The sequence below is a fragment of the Salvelinus namaycush genome, chromosome 11 (genome assembly GCF_016432855.1).
Source record: "Salvelinus namaycush isolate Seneca chromosome 11, SaNama_1.0, whole genome shotgun sequence".
Taxonomy (NCBI): domain Eukaryota; kingdom Metazoa; phylum Chordata; class Actinopteri; order Salmoniformes; family Salmonidae; genus Salvelinus; species Salvelinus namaycush.
The window spans coordinates 2,254,156-2,277,131 of record NC_052317.1 but is presented as its reverse complement, the minus strand read 5'-3'; the positions used below and the strand labels follow the sequence as shown (position 1 = coordinate 2,277,131).

The window sequence follows — 22,976 nt, the reverse complement described above, 5'->3', positions numbered from 1 at the left end:
GATTGAGAACCATATTAAGGTAGGTTGTTCACACTGTTTGTTTGTGGGTGGTTGTCTTCCGTGTTTGTGTCTGTGCACCACACGGGACTGTTTCGTTTGTTCGTTCGTTTGTGTAGTCTGTACCTGTTCATGCGTTCTTCGTGTTTATGTAAGTTCTCTCGTTCAGGTCTGTCTACATCGTTTATTTGTTTTTGTAGTTTGTTGGAGTATTTTCGTGTTTCGTCATTACTTTAATAAATTCATTATGTCATATCACAACGCTGCGCTTTGGTCCAATCCCTACTCCTCCTCTTCGGACGAAGAGGAGGAGGACAACCGTTACAATTATGAGCAGGGAGCATGCTTGTTTGTACTATTTTGCATGTCATGTATCTCTTATATGTTTCTTACTTAATAACTATTAATGATTTAACAGAATTTGGTACATTATATAACAACATGTATGTACACATTAATGATAACATTTGATTTTATGTATATGACCTTAATTAATGTGTATTCATGTGCGCGTGCCTGTGCTTTTGCTCATTTGTGCGTGCTCAGGTTAGAATGGGAGGTGAGTATTGTGTTAGGGAACACTGACTGAGATAGACAGTAGTAACACAGACTGTGGACTCACAGTAAACATCTGTAGTTAGTCATTAACACAGTTTAAACAGCACATCCCGTCAGACCTGTCCCGGCCTTGTTTCTGAAGATGTAAGTAAAAAATATATATTTTATGAATGCTTTGTTTTGGCATTTCTCTTTTTCATTGGAAAATTGTCTGGTTTGATCAATGATATGTTTTTATTAGTTGAGGGCAAGGTCATGATTCAATGCTAATTCACTCTATGGGCATGTGTCCCTCCTATCATTTGGACAGGGCCATGTTTGTAGAGATTCCACGGTCGCTAGTCGTATCTTTATAAACGTTGCATGAGGAAAGATGCAACCGAAGTAACCCAAAGCATAGGGAATCAGCACACCAGTTTGATATTTTGAATCTCTGTTTTCTTCGAGAAGAACATTGAAGTGGAGATAATTGAGTTTGTAGGTCTTTAACTATCTGTTATGGGACCTCTATTTTTATTGAGCAATAATTCATGTGGTTTAATGAAGATATAGATCTTATACCAATACAACGTGTTCATACTGAGTGTTCAGCTACTGTGTGAACATCAGATTGATGTCAACATAGATCTCTATGCTACCATTCACAAATGCGTTCCCTGTTGCAGTTTCCATTGGCTGCAGGGTCTGTAGATATCATGGGCGAGCTTTTCCTCTGTGTGAGTGCGGCTCTCGCTTTGTGGTCGGCTTCTGCTCTCAGCACATCAGGTAAAAAAAATGATCATCTGAAGAACCAGTAGCACGTTTTTCAATGGCATTAAACATATTGTCCACCACCAATACGATGCGATCACCTGTAAGGTCACAGCTGTACGGACAAACACTGCTAAGTGTTTCTGTATTTTTGTCATGTTTCTATATAGTATATAATAGTACTGCATGTGTAATAGGAGAGACCGGTGATTGGGTTGTGTGTAGGTAGCGAAAGTGTTGTGATTCCAAATATCACAGGGCTACACTAATGCACAGTTCTGGTGCTTAAAGAGTTACATTTCCTGAAAGTTTGTGTGCCATGTTGCACAAGAACATTGAATAACATTCTAAACCTTACAAGACAGTTCATTGAGGTCTAATATAAGTTGCATTTTGCAATGCAACGCAAAAATGAAAGTTTCATATTGGACAAGTACGTGGCAGGGGTGGAAAAAGTACCCAAATGTCATATTGTAGTAAAAGTAAAGAAACCTTCATAGAAAAGGACTCAAGTAAAAGTGAAAGTCACTCATTGAAATACTACTTGAGTAAAAGTCTAAAAGTATATGGTTTTAAATGTACTTAAGTATTGAAAGTAAATGGAATTGCTAAAATATACTTAAGTATCAAAAGTAAAAGTATGAATCATTTCAAATTCCTTATGTTATGCAAACCAGAAGGCACATTTTCTTGTGTTTTAATTTTCTTTACTGATAGCCAGGGGCACACTCCAACACTCAGACATTAATTTAAAAATTAAGCATTTGTGTTTAGTGAGTCCACCAGATCAGAGGCAGTAGGGATGACCAGGGATGTTTTCTTTATAAGGGGGTAAATTGGACCATTTTCCAGTTAAAATGTAACAAGTACTTTTGGGTGTAAGGGAAAATGTATGGAGTAAAAAGTACATTATTTTCTTTAGGAATGTAGTGAAGTAAAAGTAGTTGTCAAAAATCTAAATAGTAAAGTATAGTACAGATACCCCCAAAAATCTACTTAAGTAGTACTTTAAAGTATTTTTACTTAAGTACTTTACACCACTGGTCCATGGTAGTCCCTCTCTGTTATAGCCGGTTTTCCTCCTCTTAATGCCAAATGAACATACCTGGTTTTGTTGGTCAGTGTTTTCCAGCGGTCCTGAGGCCAACATGCTTCTCCGCTCCAAAAGGGCCAACACCTTCCTGGAGGAACTGAAGCCTCCATCAATGGAGCGGGAATGCGTGGAGGAGAGATGTGAGTTTGAGGAGGCAAGGGAGATTTTCATAGCCAGGGAAGCCACGGTAAGCTGTTTTTAATTAAATGAAATGTTACGTTTTTGTGTATATCGTTTATCAATTCTGTATGGCTAAGGAATAATATACATGGACCGTTTTCTACTACTTTTCAGTTGGAATTCTGGACGGTTTATACAGGTCAGTGAAGTCTTTTGTTCCGAATAGACTCATATATCCTTCTAACTGTCTTGCATTTTATACTGTTTATGTTGTACACTTTGTAAGGACATTGGCAAACATGCATATTCGGGAATCAGTTGAATGAACAAACAGATATCTACACAACGGTTAAACTACAAGCAAATGTTTTCTACCAAAACAGCTTCACTGTCGGTCTCCCTGTGTCAATGTACTGTACCTCTCAGACACAGCGTACAAAGCTTCTGTCCTGTGATGGAGAGAAAATGTTGCCATGTTGTTTGGCCTGCTTATCGGAGTTCAGGGTTACATCTGTCTTTGGTGTGTGTCTTAGATGGAAATCAGTGCATTTCAAACCCATGTGTGAATGGGACCTGTGTGGACCTCTACCAGTCCTATGCCTGCCGCTGCAATCCAGGATTTGAGGGAAAACACTGCGACCAACGTGAGCCCCTTTACACCGCTGTGTTTGATACGTTTGCACCTGCGATGTTCTTGACTTTTGACTGTTTGTCGTGTATCTTTTTTCTGTGATCAACTTTTTGTTTTCTAATATATGAGAAACAAACATTAACATGTGTTTGTTATGTCTGTGATGGGATGTGAAACGTCTTTTCTGATGTGTGTTTTGTCTGGGAGAGTACTTGTTATGTCTCTGGTTCTGGTTATGTTCCTTGTGTCGGTGCTTCTTTGTGTTTTGGCTTTGATACTGTCTGTTGTGTTTAGCTAGCACAGCCACTAATTGTGCAATAGCCAACGGTGGTTGTGACCATGAGTGCCAAAACGATAAGGATGGCCTGAGACGTACCTGCAGCTGTGTCCGGCGATACCGTCTCCACCAAAACTCTAGACACTGTGTCCCCGAAGGTAAGAATTACTCTGGGGCCCTGTCTAGAAACAACCCTGGCTAGGGATGTTTCTGAACCATGCCTGGCTCTCTTCTGTGGTACAGGGAATTCTCCTCAAACGGGATAACATTTATGTAGGGGATTGTCTAATTTGTAAGTATGTGTTGTAAAAATGTGTACAAGAGTACACAGTGTTTTGGAAATGTTCATCCATGTGTGTCTTAAACGAAAAACTCGAGCAGGTGGAGAAAGCAGAATGAGGCAGGTGGAAAGGACGGGACAGCGATGTTGTGTTTCCATAAGTGGATAAATTGGTCTAATTTAGCATGTATGGTAAAGCCTCAACCCTTAGATACCTCTTCAATTTGAGCAAAAAAAAAAGTTAATAATGACAAAATGTTTTGTGTTTTGTGTGACTACGGTGCCCAAATAAGTAAAGATAGAGATACGTTCTAATTGAGCGAGGCGTCAAAGCGAACAACCCACCCACCGTGCTTCGGTTGGGTCATTATAATTAAGCAATAAGGAACGAGGGGGTGTGGTATATGGCCAATATACCACGGCTAAGGGCTGTCCTCGACGCAATGCCGAGTGCCTTATCACAAATCCCCGAGGAGCCTTATTGCTATTCTAAACTGTTTACCAACGTAATTCGAGCAGTAAAAATAACAGTTTTGTCATACCTGTGGTATATGGTCTGATATACCACGGCTGTCAGCCGATCAGCATTCAGGGCTCGACCCACCCAGTTTATAATTCAAAACCATGCATTCTAAAATAAATCACACACACCAGTGGCGGTCAGTGCCATTAAAGGGTGGACAAAATAAATTCATGAGCATGGCCTTATTTCTATTACAGCATATTGGAAGACTCTCATTCATACTCTATTCACCCAGTTCAATGTAACAGCGATAGGTTTAGGCTACTACCTGATACTACAATTTTCCCTATACTCATCATGAGGTTGCTACAACCTAGCCTATGAATGAAAGTTTACAACGTAGGTGCCCACAGGTCGAGAGACAAATTTGAGGTAACAGACAGTGATACATGGCACACAGTGACATTCAATACCGCCTTGCACACTCTTGCCTGCACCTAGCTGATATAGGGTGTAATCATTAGTCCAACAGTTGCAAACAAGAGTTTCTATTGGACAAATTCAGCTATGTTTATCCCTGTTTTGTTCCATTTGATTGCGTTTAAGAAACTTTTTCAACAGAATCGGCGGAATGAATACACCCCTGATCACGTGTAAACACAGTTCACTTTCATAGCAGGCACGTTGTATTCCTTCTCGCATCTATGCGCTCTCCTCCTCTCACCTCTTCCCTTTGCTTGTGGACCTCAATGCAAAACACATCAGCTGTATGTGACCAGGCCAAAAAAACTTTCCAAGCCAACCCGCTACACACAGCCTACATCGTTGTCACCATATTAGCTAAAGTAACGTCAAGGTCAGCATGGCTAATAGAACTAACGCATTAGTAAAGCCGCTACAATCATGCAGTAACATTACAGTGTACAGTCAGTAAGCAGTTACACCGGTGGGCCCGATGGCAATAAATTAGTAATACCAAAAGCTTACCTTGAATTGGAAGAGTTCCAGTGTTGTGTTGAAAAGTCATAGCCAGGGCCTCCCGAGTGGCGCAGTGGTCTAAGGCTAGCTGTGCCACTAGAGATTCTGGGTTCAAGTCCAGGCTCTGTCGCAGCAGGCCGCGACCGGGAGGCCCATGGGGTGGCGCACAATTGGCCCAGCGTCATCCGGGTTAGGGAGGTTTTGGCCAGCAGGGATATCCTTGTCTCATCGTGCACTAGCAACTCCTGTGGTGGGCCGGGCGCAGTGCACGCTGACACAGTCGCCAGGTGTACGGTGTTTCCTCCAACACATTGGTGCGGCTGGCTTCCGGATTGGATGGGCATTGTGTCAAGAAGCAGTGCGGCTTGGTTGGGTTGTGTTTCGGAGGACGCATGGCTCTCGACCTTCGCCTCTCCCGAGTCCGTACGGGAGTTTCAGCGGTGAGACAAGACTGTAACTACTACCAATTGGATATCATGAAATTGGGGAGAAAAAGGGGGTGAAAAATACAACAAAAAAATTATAATAAGTTATAGCCAGCTAGCTAACATAGCACCCCTCTCTTTGAGCGGGGTGTTTCAGTAGGCTAAACTAGCTAGCTGCATTTGCTAGCTGTGAAACTGAAAGTTATATCTTTTTTAAATTGTTATATTTATATTTATCTAAAAATGATAACTTTTTAAATGTTTTTTAACTTTATAAATCTTTATGAAATTCACTGAGGAGGATGACTGCTTGTGTTTTAGTGTACAGTACAGTCTCTCTCCATTCCTTTCTTACCTTTAGGTGCCCACTCCTGTGGGCAGATACTGGTGGCCAAGACCTCCTACAGTAAACCCATTCAAGGACTACTGCCCTGGCTGGTAGGGGGAGAAATGGGCAAGAAGGGGGAGAGCCCCTGGCAGGTACCATCCATACCTTGATCCATACACTACCCATACATTGATTCTGTTTCAGTACCCATGCACTACAACTGACATCAAAAGTAGTCAAGTGTCAAGATGATTCCACTTCCCAGCCCATAAAGGGAAAAGATAGACATTTCCAGATTTGCAGGGCAATATTATCTTTTTCATTCATTTTGGGTTGAAACATCTAGCTGGATCTATACAACCAATGACGTGGGATGTGGAATCATGTTGACATTAGACTACAGCGGAAATCTGAAAACATCTGACGAACATACATTCAGGAGTGTAATACGGCTTTAAAAATTCCTAAAGTTGTTTGTGTGTGTCTTAGGCTCTTGTGTTGAATGCAAAGGGAAAGTTTCACTGCGGAGGGGTCTTAATTGATGAGAACTGGGTCCTCACCGCAGCCCATTGCCTGACCGGTAGCCTTCGCTTCAGCGTCAGACTGGGTAAGTCACATTATACCTTCATTACTTCCCCGATACAAGGTAAGTTGATTATTGCGATTATTATTATTATACACTCCAGCAGACCAATCCTTCTCACCTTCTTCTCCCTATACATGGCCAGATTAGGGTAGTGTTCAATGCAAAGGAAAAGTTTAAAACCTATTGCAATGGAAAATGAGTGTTTCTTATCAGTGACTGTAAAACACTTTATCCTATGTTGCTGCAACCAGCTCTTTATCACTGATTATCCATATTTAACTTTCACTCATCTACTATTTCAACAACAGGTGACTATGAGCGCTATAAGTTGGAGGGCACCGAAGTCACCGTGCAGGTGATCAAGACCTTCTCTCATCCGAACTATGACAAAGTCACGGTGGACAACGACATCGCCCTGCTGCGCCTGGCCTCTCCTGTCTCCTTCTCCGAGTACATCCTCCCGGCATGCCTCCCTAGCCGTGCTCTGGCCGAGGGTGTGCTCCACCTCAACGGCACACGCACAGTGGTGACGGGTTGGGGCAAGGAGGAGCAGAACTCCCAGCGCTTCACCTCAGCTCTCAACTTCATCGAGGTGCCGCTGGTGGAGCATGAGCTGTGTGCCCGTCAGATGGTCAACAACGTGACAGGCAATGTTCTGTGCGCCGGTGTGCTAGGCCGGCGGGAGGACGCGTGCGAGGGCGACAGCGGCGGCCCAATGGTCACCTTGTACCGTGATACCTGGTTCCTCATCGGCCTGGTGTCCTGGGGCGAGGGTTGTGGTGACGAGGACAAACTGGGCATCTACACCAAGGTGTCCAACTACAATGAGTGGATTGAGAGTGTGCGGAAGGGGTGAGACAAGGCTCCTGAGCCCTAAGACAAGTCCCTCTATGCTTCCAATTCCTTCCCTCCATCCTCCCTACTGAGTCTATCCACCCGACTACAGTTTAGATATGTAACATGCTTTGTGAAATAAATCAACACATTCTCAAGTTTCACAGTTTTTCTTTAATGTTACTGATTCATTATTCATTATTCATGATTCATTAAGGTACAGTAGAATACTGGCCTTTGGTATAATTCACATTCTTTTTTTATTTAACTAGGCAATTCAGTTAAGAACAAATTCTTATTTACAAAGACGGCCTACTACGGCCAAACTCTAACAATGCTGGGACGCCAACTGCCCTATGGGACTCCCTATCACAGCCAGTTGTGATACAGCCTGGAATCACACCAGGATCTGCAGCACCGCCTCTAGCACTGAGATAGACTGCTGCACCACTCGGGAGCCCAATTCCCTGACCGGGAATTAAACCCGGGCTGCAATGGTGAAAGCGCCAAATCCTAACCACTAGACCACCAAGGAGAGATTCTAATCACACATTATTTGGATAGTCCCATAAAGATGATCTACAGATGGTCATACTATAAAAAAACTATCTGTTGGTAAGCAATTGCTTGCTAAGGTTAGGGTTACAACTTTAGAGTAAAGGGTAAGGGTTAAGGTTAGGGTTAGGTTAAGGGTTAAGTTTAGGGTTAGGATAAGGGTTAAGGTTTTCCTATGAGATTTACAGTGATATACTTTATTAAAGGGATTGTAGTTGCCTAATATTCAGCCCTAGTTCATACAGAAGTATTTTTTCTATTGGCTATTTCTACCTTGTTGTAGCACATACAGTATCACAGTTAAAGGCCAGCACTTGTACAAACAGTTGTACAGCATTCTTTTTGAAATTCACAGATATACAGTCTCAATTATCATATGGTTGATTTCTTCTCTCTCGTCTAGATTTTATTTGTCTCTTGTCTCGATTTTTTTATGGCTTAAACATGTCAGACACATAGCTTCGGTAAAGTCTCAAATATTTTAGGCTACACAAGCAGCACCTGGCACGTAATGCATGTAAACAAAATGCATGTAATACCAAAGACAGGTCATAGATTAACCTATAGCAATGAACAACATTAAACGACACTGACAAAGGGAATAGAGTGTTAAAAATGCCTGAAAGCACCCAAGATGTCCCCCGTGTATACATTCAGCAGACAGTTTCATCCAGAAGCAATTAGTGCAAAGTGCCTTCCTTAAGGGTACGTCGACCGATTTTTCCACATCGTTGGCTTGGGGATTTGAACCAGTGACCTTTCAGTTCCTGGCTCTATGCTTTAAACCGCTATGCTACCACTTGCCCCATATAAGGGGAACATCTGATCATGGTTGCAAACAGGTTTACATGAAATGGGTGCTGGGATGCACTCCCAATAACAAATCAGGGCACTGTGGCGCCAGGGCACCCTGAGTTCAAAATGTTAAAGTGGGCACCCATATAAGCGCCATATAAGAACCCCAACAGCCAAATCAAATCAAATTGTATTGGTCAAGTACACATATTTTGCCGATTTTATCGCAGGTGCAGCAAAATGATTATGTTTCTAGCTCCAACAGTGTAGTACACCGAACAATACAAAACCATACACAAATGAAAAAAATTTTATGAAAGAACTTAAGAAATATCAGAACAAGCAATGTCAGAATCCAGTATATATATATATATATATACAGTGCCTTTTACTTTTTTCACATCTTGTTACGTTACAGTCTTGTTCTAAAATGTATTGTATTTTTAAAAATCAGCAGCAATCTACACACAATACCCCATAATGACAAAGCGAAAACAGGTTTTTGACATTTTTTAGAGCTCCGAGACAGGATTGTGTCGAGGCACAGATCTCTGGAAGGGTACCAAAAAATTTTCAGCATTGAAAGTCCCCAAGAACACAGTGGCCTCCATCATTCTTAAATGAAAGAAGTTTGGAACCACCAAGACTCTTCCTAGAGCTGGCCGCCCGGCCAAACTGATCAATCGGGGAGAAGGGCCTTGGTCAGGGAGGTGACCAATGACTATGTACATAGGGCAGCAGTCTCTAAGGTACAGGGTAGAGTACCTGGTGGTAGCCGGCTAGTAACAGTGACTAAGTTCAATTCAGGTTACTTGGCAGAGGCCGGCTAGTGATAACTATTTAACTGTCTGATGGCCTGGAGATAAAAGCTGTCTTTCAACCTCTCGATCCCAGTTTTGATGCACCTGTACTGTCTCCTCCTTCTAGATGGTAGCAGGGTCAGACTGCTGCTCCACTTGGGAGCCCCCAGTAGGTGTGTCCAAACTTTTGACTGGTACTGTATATGTATATATCATCATTTACATTACTGTAAGTGTTTATATAGTAAAACAACATTCAATGCATCTTTAAAGCTACAAATTATCCTAGCCGCGTCCTCAGAGCAATCTGTCGTCCCCACTTGCTTCATTATGTCCACCATTGTTCCTGTACCCAAGAAAGCAAAGGGAACTGAACTAAATGACTATCGCCACGTAGCACTCACTTCTATCTCATGAAGTGCTTTGAGAGGCTAGTTAAGGATCATATCACCTCCAACTTACCCAACATCGAAGACCCACTACAATTTGCATACCGCCTTAACAGATCCACGGATGGCGCAATCACCATCGCACTGCACACCATCTGGACACGAGGAATACCTATGTAAGAATGCTGTATATTGACTATGGCTCAGCCTTCAGATCCACTAAGGTCAGAGCCCTGGGTCTGAAACCCGCCCTGTGTAACTGGGTCCTGAATTTCCTGACGGGCCGACCCCAGTTAGGGGGTGAAGGTAGGTAACAACACCTCCGCTACGCTGATCCTCAAGACAGGGGCTCCACAAAGGTACGTGCTCAGCCTCCTCCTGTACTCCCTGTTCACCCATGACTGCGTGGCCATGCACGTCTCCAACTCAAACATCTAGTTTACAGACGACACAACAGTGGTAGGGCTGATTACCAACAATGACTAGACAGCTTAGAGGGAGGAGATGAGGGCCTTGGCGGAGTTCTGCCAGTAAAATGAACCTCTCCCTCAATGTCAACAAAGAGAAGGAGCTGATCGTGGACTTCAGGAGACAGCAGAGTGAGCACGCCCCCATCCATATCCATCGACCAGAGAGGATGAAAAGCTTCAAGTTCCTTGGCGTGCACATCACTGACAACCTGAAATGGTCCATCCACATAGACAGTGTGGTGAAGAAGGTGCAAAAGCGCCTCTTCAACCTCAAGAGGCTGAAGAAATTTGGCTTGGCCCCTAAGACCCTCACAAATTTCTACAGTTGCACCATTGAGAGCATCCTGTCCAGATGTATTACCGCCTGGTACAGTACGGCAACTGCACCGTCCGCAACCACAGGGCTCTCCAGAGGGTGGTGCGGTCAGCCAAACACATCACTGGGGACACACTGCCTGCCATCCAGGACATCTGCAGCACCCTGTGTCACAGGAAGGCCAAAAAGGTCGTCAAGGACCTCATCCACCCAATCAACGGCATGTTCACCCCACTACCATCTAGAAGGCGGAGACAGTACATGTGCATCATACTGAAAAACTGCTTTTATCTCCAGGCCATCAGACTGTTAAATATTCACGACTAGCTGGCCTCCACCCAATATCCTGGCTTGAATTTTTGTCACTGCTACTAGCCAGCTGCCAACCAGTACTCAACCCCGCACCTTAAAGAACACTGCCCTATGTACAATTGAACACTGGTCACTTTAATAACGTTTACATACTGTTTTACCCACTTCATATGTATATAGTGTATTCTAGGCAAGGCTCATCCTATATAACTACTGCTGTACACACCTTTTCTATTCATATACTGTCCATAATGTCTATACACACCATCATGTTCATATATATATTTATATTCCGGACTCTGACATTGCTTGTTCTAATATTCCTATATTCCTTTCTTTTTATTTTGGGGATTTGTGTGTATTGTTTTGTATTGTCAGGCGTTACTGCACTGTTGGAGCTAGGAACATAAGCATTTCGCTACACCCGCGATAACATCTGCAAAATATGTATAAAAAAAATAAAAAAAACACGTGACCAATACGATTTGATTTGATTTGATTTGATGCTTTATCTAGTCAATAGCAGCCCTCTATTGTGACTTGTTGTATTACCTGAGCACAGGTCATTGCACCTGCTCTACATTAGCTGCTATAACTAACGTTTAACGGCTAAGACTCGTTAAATCCCTGCAGAGTTAAGATTCAGAGTATTGCTCAGATAAATATTTCATGTGCAGAGGAGAAAAGTTTCTGAGCTGTAGAGATTTCAACGCAAAAAGTCTGTGGTAGTATGTCTCCACAAAGCACCCCATCTGGTTTGTCGTGTTTTTGACTCTATTCCATTGTAATACTTCCCTCTAGAGGTTAAAGGTGGCACTGCAACAGCCTCTTCAGTGTTTGTACAGGGGCACGTGCTGTCAATGACTATAGAGCCAGAGTAACACTCTATGCAACCCCATGGAAATATACATTATTGTGACATATAATTTAAGAGATTGGGTTGATTTATGAACCAACTGTACATAATGCATTATGATGGCACTTACATTGTCTATTATCACCCACTTGTGCATTATAATACCCTTTTTCCATTATATGACTTGCTATAAGCATTCATAGCAGTGCATGGCTCCTTTCAGCAGGCTTTTTAAATGCCTAAAGGCTACACATGTATTCATAACACATATACATAGACATATTTTTGCTAAAAGGACTCCATATGGCTTCTTATAAGAAATTATATAAATGCATACATGTAATGAATTTAGAATGCATTACAAAGCATGTGGCTTTGTAACGCATTGGCTTTGTAATGAACAAATGGAGGGTCATTTTGAGGGTAAAAAGTAGCGCTTCTCTTTGGTTCTCTAAGGGGTAGAGAGGGCCAGGGTCACACCGGGTGGAGTTCGATGTAGAAGTAGCCCCTAGCCTACCACAGATCTAGGATCAGATTACCCAACCCAAAATCATAACAACCATTAGGAGGATGGACAATATCGGACCCTGGCCCAGCGATTATAGGGGCAACTTCTACCAACTCCAGAGGTGGGGGCTCCTCTAGACCGGAGGCTCGTCCACCTTTTTAGATACAATGCTAGTTTCCCAGACACAGATGTCCTTTAAAAATGCTATGTAAAACGCATGTATCATTAAACCTAGTCCTGGATTTAAAATGGAGATGCTCTATTGACCACGGTTTTTAATCTAGGATTAGGCTTAATCTGTGCCAAAGAGTTTCAGGACTGTTGGTTTACGGTGGAGAGCTGCAGGGTCCTAGAGGGCGAGGTATTTGGCACAACGTTAGGTTGGGGCGTTGTCCACCTCCCCCCGCCTCTTTTTCAGCTCTTGCTCATATCTTTCCAGCTGGGCCCAGAATCCCGAGTTGGGGTCCACCACTGAGCGTGAAGTCCTCACTTTCTGGAGAAGAAGACGAAGAAAAGGAGTGTATAATGGTAATCAGTTACCTGATCAGCCCTGGTACATACATACTGTACCTGAATCACACAACACATTGGGTGCATCTCAATACTCTAATATGACTTCCTCTCCTCTCCTCCTGATGCAATGACAAAGAACTGGGCAGGTATTTCAAGCAAGCAAAGTCTTGGTAAGCATCCTTGATATAGCTTTAACTCAGCCGTGGTTAATTTCAGATCGTTGAAGATGAAAGAGAGGAGACGAGGATAGGAGACTAAAGGCATGCTTCTCAGCTGAAACAGTTCAGAAGAGTTTGTGCATACAGTACCAGTCAAAAGTTTGGACACACCTACTCATTCAAGGGTTTTTCTTTATTTTAACTATTTTCTACAATGTGAAATAATAGTGAAGACATCATTGAAAAATAGTGAAGACATGAAAAAAGCCTAGCCAGCTCTGCTAGATGAGTAGAATGGAGAGTGAAGACGTATTCTCTTGTTTGTGTCTGGAAGTAGCGTTAGCTAGCAAGCTAGCCAACTTTAGCCAGTTAGCTTGGGTGTGAGGCAAGAAAAGTATTATATTTTATGAGAGTTGGATCAAGATCAACCTTGCTCCTTAGTAGATTTTGGATCAAGGAGAGTGGATAAGAGATAACATGTTAAAGTGGCCTCCCTGTGAACAGAAGTTATCTTTGTTTTGACTATAATTGAAAGGCTAATTTAATAGCGAGGCGATTTCGATGTAATACGTTGTGTGGCCTAAATGGTCTGCTGGAAAAACCTTGTGAGAATGGAGTCGTATTTGAATCACTGAATCATGAACTGAATGTATGCTTGTAAACAATTGCAAGTGTTTTGTTTTCTTACTTGTAGCCTACTCAGGAGAGACAGTTGCCTAAATCTAATGAATTCTGATAATAGCGGATAGGCAATTGCAATAGAGCTGTGACCATGATCATGATAAAACAAGGCTACAACAGCAATGGATCGAAGTTTCGGGTGGTAAGAGGCTGTGATATTGTGCCCACCAAAATTTGTTTTTGCCTTATGAATTGGCTGATGTATTTTATACATTTGGCGCATTGTCTTCTAGTAAGGAGAGAATAATCATGGTTTGGTTTCTTTTATTTTCTAAACCTTACGATGGGTGACAGTGACTAAGACATTGATAAAGAGGGTTGATGTACACTTAATGAGTGTTGACAATATGTGAATGGTAATATGTTATTTGTGAGTTTTTTGATAGCACTCTAATGATGCAATGTTTTAGTAGAACAAGGTACAAGGTTAAATAATGAGTAGAGTGGTAATGGAGACTACTGCGCCCGCTGCATTGGGGGGGGGGATGCTGCGATGCAAGCCGTAGCATCTTTTCAAAAGAGCAGCAACAAATCCTCTTGAAAGCAGCAGGACAGGAAAATGGTACATAGCGGTGTATGGCCTCAGTTAGATCAATAGTGGTTCATAAAGATTACGCTCTTTATGTTAAGGGAGACGTAGGAGACCACGTTTCAAACAACTTTTTAATAGATGCCTGGGATCAAATATCACTGATTCCTTATGCTAAATAAATTGACACTTTTTTTCCAGGAGAATGTGGGCAGTCATTTTTTTTCTCTCTCTTTGAAACCTTTCCCAAGGCTATGGTTTTTGTGAGAGAGCAGTGAGTTAAATTCTGCAGTGTAGTTAGTATAAGAGTAAACTACCAAATTAAATAAAGCCTGGCCATTTTTTTTGCCATAAGACTGTAACGCCACTCGTCGGATGAAGAAGGAGACCAAGGTGCAGCGTGGTAGGCATTCATGATTTTTAATAAACTGAACACCGCAACAAAATAACAAAGTAGAAAAAACGAAAGCGCACAGTTCTGTCAGGTAACAAAAACAGCTAAACAGAAAATAACTCCCCACAAAACCCAAACGGAAAATGACAACCTATATATGATCCCCAATCAGAGACAATGATAGACAGCTGCCTCTGATTGGGAACCATACCAAAAACACAAAGAAATAGAAAACATAGATTCTCCCACCCGAGTCACACCCTGACCTAACCAAACATAGAGAATAAATAAGGATCTCTAAGGTCAGGGCGTGACAGTACCCCCCCCCCCCCCCCCCCCCCCAAAGGTGCGGACTCTGGCCGCAAATCTGAACCTATAGGGGAGGGTCCGGGTGGGCATCTACTCTCGATGGGGGCTCCGGTGCGGGACGCAGACCCCACCCTGCTTTAGGCTCACCCCACTTTAGTGGCGCCTCCGTTGCAGGGATCGTCGCCGGGACCTCCGGATCGTAGATCATCGCCGGAGGCTCTGGACTGCACACTGCCGCTGGGGGCTCTGGACTGCAGCTCGTCGCTGAATACTCCGGACTGTGGATCGTCGCTGGAGGCTCCGGACTGCGGATCGTTGCTGGAGGCTCAGGACGGCGGATCATCGCCGGAGGCTCTGGACTGGGAACCGCCGCTGGAGGCTCTGGACTGCAGCTCGTCGCTGAAGACTCCGGACTGCGGATCGTCGCTGGAGGCTCCGGACTGCGGATCGTCGCTGGAGGCTCCGGACTGCGGATCGTCGCTGCAGGCTCCTTGCCATGGATCGTCGCTACAGGCTTTGGGCCATGGATCATCACTGGAGGCTTCGTGCCATGGATTATCACTAGAGGCTCCGGGCCATGGATTATCACTAGAGGCTCCGGGCCATGGATTATCACTGGAGGCTTCGTGCCATGGATCATCACTACAGGCTCCGGGCCATTAATCATCCCTGGAGGCTTTGGACCATGGATCATCACTGAAGGCTTCGTACGTGGAGCCGGAACAGGTCTCACCGGACTGAGGAGACGTGCTGGAAGCCTGGTGCGGGGAGCTGCCACAACACATCTTGGCTGGATACCCACTCCAGCTCGGTGAGTGTGGAGAGCTGGCACGGGACGCACTGGGCTATGACGACGCACTGGAGGCATAGTGCGTAGAGCCGGCGCAGGATGTGCTGGGCCGTGGAGGCGCACTGGAGGTCTGGAGCGCAGAGCTGGCACAACGCGTCCTGGCTGAATCCCCCCTGTAGCACGGCAAGTGCGGGGAGCTGGAACAGGCCGCACTGAGCTGTGCTGGCGAACTGGGGATACCGTGCGTAGACCTGGAGCAGGATATCCTGGACTGAAGAGACGCACCGGAGGCCAGGAGCGCTGAGCCGGCACAATCCGTCCTGGCTGAATGCCCATTCTAGCACGGCAACTGCGGGGACCTGGAATATAGCGCACTGGGCTATGAATGCGTACTGGAGACATGGTGCGCATCACCGCATAACACGGTGCCCGACCGGTCACACGCTCCCCACGGTAAGCACGGGGAGTTGGCTCAGGTCTAAACCCTGACTCCGCCGATCACCCCGTGGACCCCCCCAAAACATGTTTGGGAGCTGCCTCTCGGGCTTCTGTGTTAGCCGTGACCCCTTGTATAGTTGCTCCCTCCTTGCTGCCTCCGTCTGCTCCCATGGGAGGTGATCCCTCCCAGCCAGGATTTCCTCCCACGTCCAGGATCCTTTACCATTCAAGATGTCCTCCCACGTCCATTCCTCCCGATTACGCTGCTTGGTCTTTTTGTGGTGGGGAGTTCTGTAACGGCACTCGTCGGATGAAGAAGGAGACCAAGGGGCAGCGTGGTAGGGGTTCAGGATTTTTAATCAACTGAACACCGCAACAAAATAACAAAGTAGAAAAAACGAAAGCGCACAGTTCTGTCAGGCTACAAAAACAGCTAAACAGAAAATAACTCCCCACAAAACCCAAACGGAAAATGACAACCTATATATGATCCCCAATCAGAGACAACGATAGACAGCTGCCTCTGATTGGGAACCATACTCAGCCAAAAACACAAAGAAATAGAAAACATAGATTCTCCCACCCGAGTCACACCCTGACCTAACCAAACATAGAGAATAAATAAGGATCTCTAAGATCAGGGCGTGACAATGATTTACCTTACACACACCAGCAGGCACACAACCTACTGATTATGAATATGGGTTAGTGCCAAGGTATCTTAAAAGGGCATACACATGGAATTTCCTGAAGTTTTTCTTTCCTGAGTTTTAATTGACCACATGTGAATTCTTCTGATAAGAAATGTACTGTAATCTTACTGTAAACCTGGGATACAAAATGTATGAAATTATTTATTGTTTTTCATGAATTAGTCTAATATAGTAAGAAACACTTATTTAAAGGGTTTGAATGACCTCTAACCTCTGTCCTGACTTTCTAGTGTGGTTTGATCATCCTCACTGGAAAGCCAAAAGGTAATTTGTACTGATGATAATTACGGAGGAGGTTATAATTAATTGTTCTATTTGTAATTCGGACCACGAGAAGGATAGTCCTGTCTCTAGTTTATTTTTCTATTCCTTGAATCAAGTTATCGGTACAAATTTTTCTTTATGTGTCACGTCTGCTCCTGCTCCTCCCTTCCGGCGTACGACGTCGCCAGAGTACTAACCACCGATCCTGGGATTCATCACACCTGGACTCCATTACCTTCATCACCTTCATCCCCTTTATGTCACACTCCCATGTTCACTCACCAGTTGGTATTGTTATTGTGTATCAGCGTTCTGCCTCATGTTAGTGTCGTGTTCTTGGTTTTGTTGTTTTATTAAAACGTTGCACCTGCTTCCGACTCACCGCCCCATTACATTATGGAGTTATTATGGGTAGTGATTCTAATTAGATTTTGTTATTTTAAATTGTTTTGTTTTATTTCTTAACCAGTAGTGTTGTTTTTACAGTCACTATGGTGAGTCATGTGTCAAGATGGGGAATTACCCGTCTTGAGGTTTTTTTAATTGAAGTTTACACACCTTGAGTGATATGTATTTAGTGATAAATGAAGGAGTGTATTGTCTCTCTTGTTGTGATGTGTGTTTTGTCCTATATTATTTTTATTTATTTTTTAATCTCAAGATTGTTATATTTATTCACCAAATGTTTTTTTGTTTTTTATAGAGTAAGGCTCTTAGGACTCTCTCTGAGTTAACTGAGTGGAGTTTGTGCTGAGTTTATGGAGCTTGTGCTGGCATCTGATTAAGTGATGGCTTGGTGATAAAAAACCTACAGCTGGCATTCCATAGATCAGATGTGGTAGGTGTCACTGAGATGGAGAGAGCCTGGAGGCACAGAACAAAGGCCAGTATTCCAATTTATCATGGTATCTGGGAGACAACACCAGAGGCAGATGACCAGAAGATGAACCCAAAGTGGCTTATGGTGCCCCCAATCTATATGGGGGGGTTGAACCAGCTATGACTGAGCAATCTTGGTATCAGGTATTTAAGCATGGTCTGTAAAGGGTAGGCTCTCGGCCCAACAGTCAAGACTTGAGTTGACGGTTTCATTATTACATCACCTCCAGGCTGTGTAAGGGCTATCTGACCAAGAAGGGGAGTGATGGAGTGCTGCATCAGATGACCTGGCCTCCACATTCACCCGACCTCAATCCAACTGAGATGGTTTGGGATGAGTTGAACCGCAGAGGGAAGGAAAAGCAGCCAACAAGTGCTCAGCATATGTGGGAACTCCTTCAAGACTGTTGGAAAAACATTCCAGGTGAAGCTGGTTGAGAGAATGCCAAGAGTGTGCAAAGCTGTCATCAAGGCAAAGGGTGTCTAAGAATATAAAATATAAAATATATTTCGATTTGTTTAACACTTTTTTGGTTACTACATGATTCCATATGGGTTATTTGAAAGTGTAGAAAATAGTAAAAATAAAGAAAAACCCTTGAATGAGTAGGTGTGTCCAAACTTTTTACTGGTACTGTAAATATATATATTTTTCTATATATATTTTTACTATTTTCTACATAAATCCAAAAATGGATGTAGCAACTACAGATTGCCCCTTTAAGTCTATCAAAAGTGTGTGAGTTTGACTTTGGATGACTACAGTAGTCACACCACACGCCTATTCCTACTCTTTTCCCACGATCCATCAAACCCATTTGGTGTGTCATCATAGTGGTCTCTGACTCGTGGTCAGACTCACTCAAGTGGAACAAACTTAAACTTGAGCCTTTTTTCAATGCTGATTTGAAGGTCAATGAGAAAACAGAGAACTGTCAAAGATTTTTTTTTCGCAAACATCCTTTCTGAATTGAAAAGTAATACTTGAAGTAATCATCTAGTTTTTCAAAAGTATCTGTAATCTGATTACAATATTTTAGATGTAATCTGTTACTCCCCAACCCTGTCTGTAATCAAATCAAATCAAATTTTATTGGTCACATACACGTGTATAGCAGATGTTATTGCCGGTGTAGCGAAATGCTTGTGCTTCTAGCTTCGACAGTGCAGTAATATCTAACAAGTAATATCTAATAATTACACAACATATACCCAATACACACACATCTAGAAAAGGAATGGAATTAAGAATATAAAAATACATGGACGAGCAATGTCATAGAATAAGCTACAGTAGAATAGTATAGGATACAGTATATACATATGAGATGGGTAATGCAAGATTTGTAGACATTATTAAAGGGACTGGTGTTCTGTATACCACCCCTACCTTGTCATAACACAACTGATGTGTTCAGATGCATTATAAAGGAAAGAAATTCCACAAATTAACTTTTAACAAGGCACACCTGTTAATTGAAATGCATTCCAGGTGACTACGGCATGATGCTGGTTGAGAGAATGCCAAGAGTGTGCAAAGCTGTCATCAACTACTACATGTGTTATTTTATAGCTTTGATGTCTTCACTATTATTTTACAATTTAGAAAATAGTAAATATAAAGAAAACCCTGGAATGAGTAGGTGTGTCCAAACTTTTGACCGGTACTGTATATTGTTCGTTTTGGACTTCGGTCAAGGGTTTTTTCGTCTGTTGGGCACACAACATTTTTTCTCTAGGCAAGCCAAAGTCTGTAGCAGAAGTCTATGCCCCTTCGTCTGTGATTGGTCAACAGTAGGGATTCTTCAATAAAGTATTTGTTGTCATTCAATGAGAGACGACTCATTTTCATGCACATTTTTCATTGTCAAATACTGCACCAAACATTTAAAATTGCGCAACTAAGATCTCTTCAGCAAAAACCTTCAAAATGTATGTCAGGTTTCTTGAGTTATCTTATAAATGAATGCTGACTATTTTGAGGAAGCGTATATTGGCTACGGCATCTCAAATTGGACAAACAGTACCATTGCCGCTTTTTTCTCGTTGTTCACGTAAAGGTCTTTTAGGGGAGCATGTCAGCACACTTCGGTTCGGTTCGCCTATCAGAGTTCGGCTAGGTGCCAGGCGAACTGAAGAATGCTGAGGCCTTTGAGATGCACTCATACGTTTTACAAGCAGAAAAACAAAGACAGACAGATAATCAGTTGATTATTCTACTTTGCATTAGAGGCTGAGTTTGGGTGAATTCAATTTAAATTCAGTCTATTCAGGAGGTCATTGGAAAAGTCCCAGTTATTGTCAATGAGGATTTTGAGTATTCACTTTGTGAATTGACAGAGCTATTAACCATCTAGCCATGAAAAGAAGCACAATTACATTAAAATGACAATTAGACCAAAAGCCATCTTTAACCCATCACTCCCATCCACTCCTCCCTCCCTCTTTTTGTCACCTACCGTAAACGCCTCAGCCAATGAGAGCTTGCGGTATTTCATGAGGTAGGCCACGCAGATGGTGGCCGAGCGGCTGCGGCCGTTCTTGCAATAGACGACGGTGTGGCCTCCCTTGGATGCCTCGTCCCGGATAGCGTCTGCACAGCTATCGAAGTAGCGGTAAAGGTCCTCAGTGGGGTCGTCGTAGACGGGCACACGCAGCGCAGCGATGCGTGACGACTCGGGGAAGGGCTGCTGCTTGGACACGTTGATGCACAGCGTCACTGCCTCCTGCTGGATGAGGTCGTCAGTGCAGGCCGAGCGTGCATTGCTGATGAACAGCGCGTTGGTGACCTTGCACAGCTGGAGCTGCGGCTGGAGCATCTTCGACGGATGACCTTTGACCCTGGTGACACGTCGACCTTTGCTAACTAACCCTGTGCTGCGCTCACACACTCACTCGCACCAATGTCAACTTTACTTTCTCCTATTCCACGTACATACATGCACTTGCGTACAACACTTTTGACTTGTATCTTTCCCACAAACACTTCACAGTGACATTCTCACACTACACACACAAATAAATAACAGTAGCATACACACTGCACACAAGTAGATTCACACTTTTCTCGTGCACCCCCTAATGACAATATAAACACATCCAATCACACTTAAGGTGACATTCATCAATTCCACAAACATACATACACTCACGAAAAACCGTCTACGCACTTGCTCTCTCACTGCAACACACACTCTTCATAGGGAAACTGTCTCTCCTTCAGTCTATGGCATGTGGGGGTTGTCATGTCGGTCAGCTCTGGCCATCTGACTCTGTCCTAATAGCAAGCTATATTTATTGTAGGGGGTAGGCAGGTCCACGGTCAGGCACTCCCTGGGTCCTAACACCAGTTCGTTCACGTTCGAAGGATCCACAGTGATTCATATTCTATGTGATGAGCTGGGGTTAGATTTAATAGAGTAGGTGGTCATTTTTAGTGTAGTGATCATGCAGTGTGCACCCACACACATATGCACAACACACACACATCTGAAAAGTAGATCAGAGAGGAAATTGAATTATATAAATTAAAAGAGTATACATTCACACAGTGAATGAACTATACAAAAAAAGCACACATTTGAAGCTGGTTATGTGTGATGGAAAACATATGATTAATACAATTCATTATGACCATAAACACACCAGTATTCCACAATCATAAATTCACTGAAATCCTATGAACTAATAAGAATCTCATTGATTCAGAGACATGCACACACACACAGACTTGGTGCCAGTCTGTGCAGCTGTCCTGCTTGCTGTGTCACCACCACCCTATCCTCCTGCTTCATCATCACTGGGCTTTGGAGGTGAAACTCTGACTGACTCAGCAATTGCCTGATGCCTACTCCAGCCCATCCATAGCTTACAGTATTTATCTGTCTTTCTTTCTTTCTTTCTTTCTTTCTTTCTTTCTTTCTTTCTTTCTTTCTTTCTTTCTTTCTTTCTTTCTTTCTTTCTTTCTTTCTTTCTTTCTTTCTTTCTTTCTTTCTTTCTTTCTTTCTGTCTGTCTGTCTGTCTGTCTGTCTGTCTGTCTGTCTGTCTGTCTGTCTGTCTGTCTGTCTGTCTATGTGTATGAAGTGAGAAGGCGGACTGTGTTATACCCTCTGTCCTCTCTGAAGGGGTTAGTGTGTGAGGGCTCTAACCTGCTGCTCCCTCTGAGGAAGAACATCCCAAAAAACATAACCTTCCTCTTCTTTCACCAAGACACGCACATCTCAACCTCCATATATGTGTGTCTGTATGTGTGTCAGTCGTTTTAGTCTGCCCTACACATAAAACTGTTTTCACTGTTATATGAAGTCTATGTGTGTTCTCAGTTGTGTTTGATTTAATTTAGTTCCCAGACACTTCCACCCAAATGCGCGAAGAGTCTGGTAGGCCAACACGTGAGGCGAGAGAGAGGAAAAGAGAAGCACCGATCTCAGTTGTCTGTAGGTATATTTAGCTGAGAGCGAGGGAGCGAGAGAGAGAGAAAGAGATGAATGAAGAGGCTAGTAACCAAGCGCCGTAAAATTCTATCTTCAAAGAGTACAGCTAGGTTGTTGTATAGGTTTATGCAAAAAAATGGTTTCGGGTTTAAAAACATGGCCACAAAATAACCTTTAAACATTGGGACATTTCTACTTTACAGTGGGCGGATTGGATTATGCTGAGCCGCGGGGCACTGGTCTATGGCTTGTGACATGAACAGAAAAAGCGATGAGGGAGGAATGCCCTTCCCTAATCAACAGTAACCTCTCTGCACCACTCAGTCATGTTGTCAACAAGGCATTATGGTGCATTGTCCAGAAACATACAAACACATAAAATATATGTTTGAATTTTTAAACTAGTTTTCATTGGGAAGGCAGATTAAGCGTTTATATCAAAAGCAAACCCTTTTGCATGTGAAAACACAAAATCCTACTCATTACTCCACATGCTTACGTCATTTTTGTTTTGAGCCGACTTCGCCATGGGCTTTGAACAGGGAACCTGGTTC

General features: G+C 43.2%; 2 protein-coding genes across 4 annotated transcripts; one reads left to right on the top strand and one right to left on the bottom strand.

Moving 5' to 3' along the window:
- Nucleotides 1-565: 565 nt before the first annotated feature.
- proca (protein C (inactivator of coagulation factors Va and VIIIa), a) lies at nt 566-7,484 on the top strand. Its single transcript, XM_039003630.1, has 9 exons — nt 566-699; nt 1,221-1,320; nt 2,428-2,585; nt 2,693-2,717; nt 3,052-3,162; nt 3,444-3,584; nt 5,934-6,052; nt 6,390-6,507; nt 6,795-7,484. Exons 2-9 carry the CDS (start codon nt 1,251-1,253, stop codon nt 7,340-7,342), a joined length of 1,290 nt encoding a protein of 429 aa, XP_038859558.1. The 5' UTR covers nt 566-699; nt 1,221-1,250; the 3' UTR covers nt 7,343-7,484.
- A 3,936-nt stretch (nt 7,485-11,420) lies between these two features.
- dusp28 (dual specificity phosphatase 28) lies at nt 11,421-21,901 on the bottom strand. Of its 3 annotated transcripts, XM_039003628.1 has the most exons (3): nt 21,160-21,899; nt 20,449-20,830; nt 11,421-12,814 (listed from the first exon to the last, which is right to left on the bottom strand). In XM_039003628.1, exons 2-3 carry the CDS (start codon nt 20,806-20,808, stop codon nt 12,698-12,700), a joined length of 477 nt encoding a protein of 158 aa, XP_038859556.1. In that variant the 5' UTR covers nt 20,809-20,830; nt 21,160-21,899; the 3' UTR covers nt 11,421-12,697. The 3 variants fall into 3 exon arrangements, with proteins under 3 accessions (XP_038859556.1, XP_038859555.1, XP_038859557.1); XM_039003627.1 differs by having other exon boundaries at nt 20,449-21,896; XM_039003629.1 differs by lacking the exon at nt 11,421-12,814 and adding an exon at nt 15,853-16,496 and having other exon boundaries at nt 20,449-21,901.
- Nucleotides 21,902-22,976: the final 1,075 nt, after the last annotated feature.

What these genes read in the sequence shown, in the direction of transcription:
- proca (XM_039003630.1), top strand. Translation starts at nt 1,251, where the DNA reads ATGGGCGAGCTTTTCCTCTGTGTGAGTGCGGCTCTCGCTTTGTGGTCG. An exon ending in TTCTGCTCTCAGCACATCAG is followed by an intron (nt 1,321 to 2,427) that starts GTAAAAAAAATG and finishes TTTGTTGGTCAG; the next exon opens with TGTTTTCCAGCGGTCCTGAG. An exon ending in AGGGGGAGAGCCCCTGGCAG is followed by an intron (nt 6,053 to 6,389) that starts GTACCATCCATA and finishes TGTGTGTCTTAG; the next exon opens with GCTCTTGTGTTGAATGCAAA.
- dusp28 (XM_039003628.1), bottom strand. Translation starts at nt 20,808, where the DNA reads ATGCTCCAGCCGCAGCTCCAGCTGTGCAAGGTCACCAACGCGCTGTTC. An exon ending in CATTGGCTGAGGCGTTTACG is followed by an intron (nt 12,815 to 20,448) that starts GTAGGTGACAAA and finishes CTTCTTCTCCAG; the next exon opens with AAAGTGAGGACTTCACGCTC.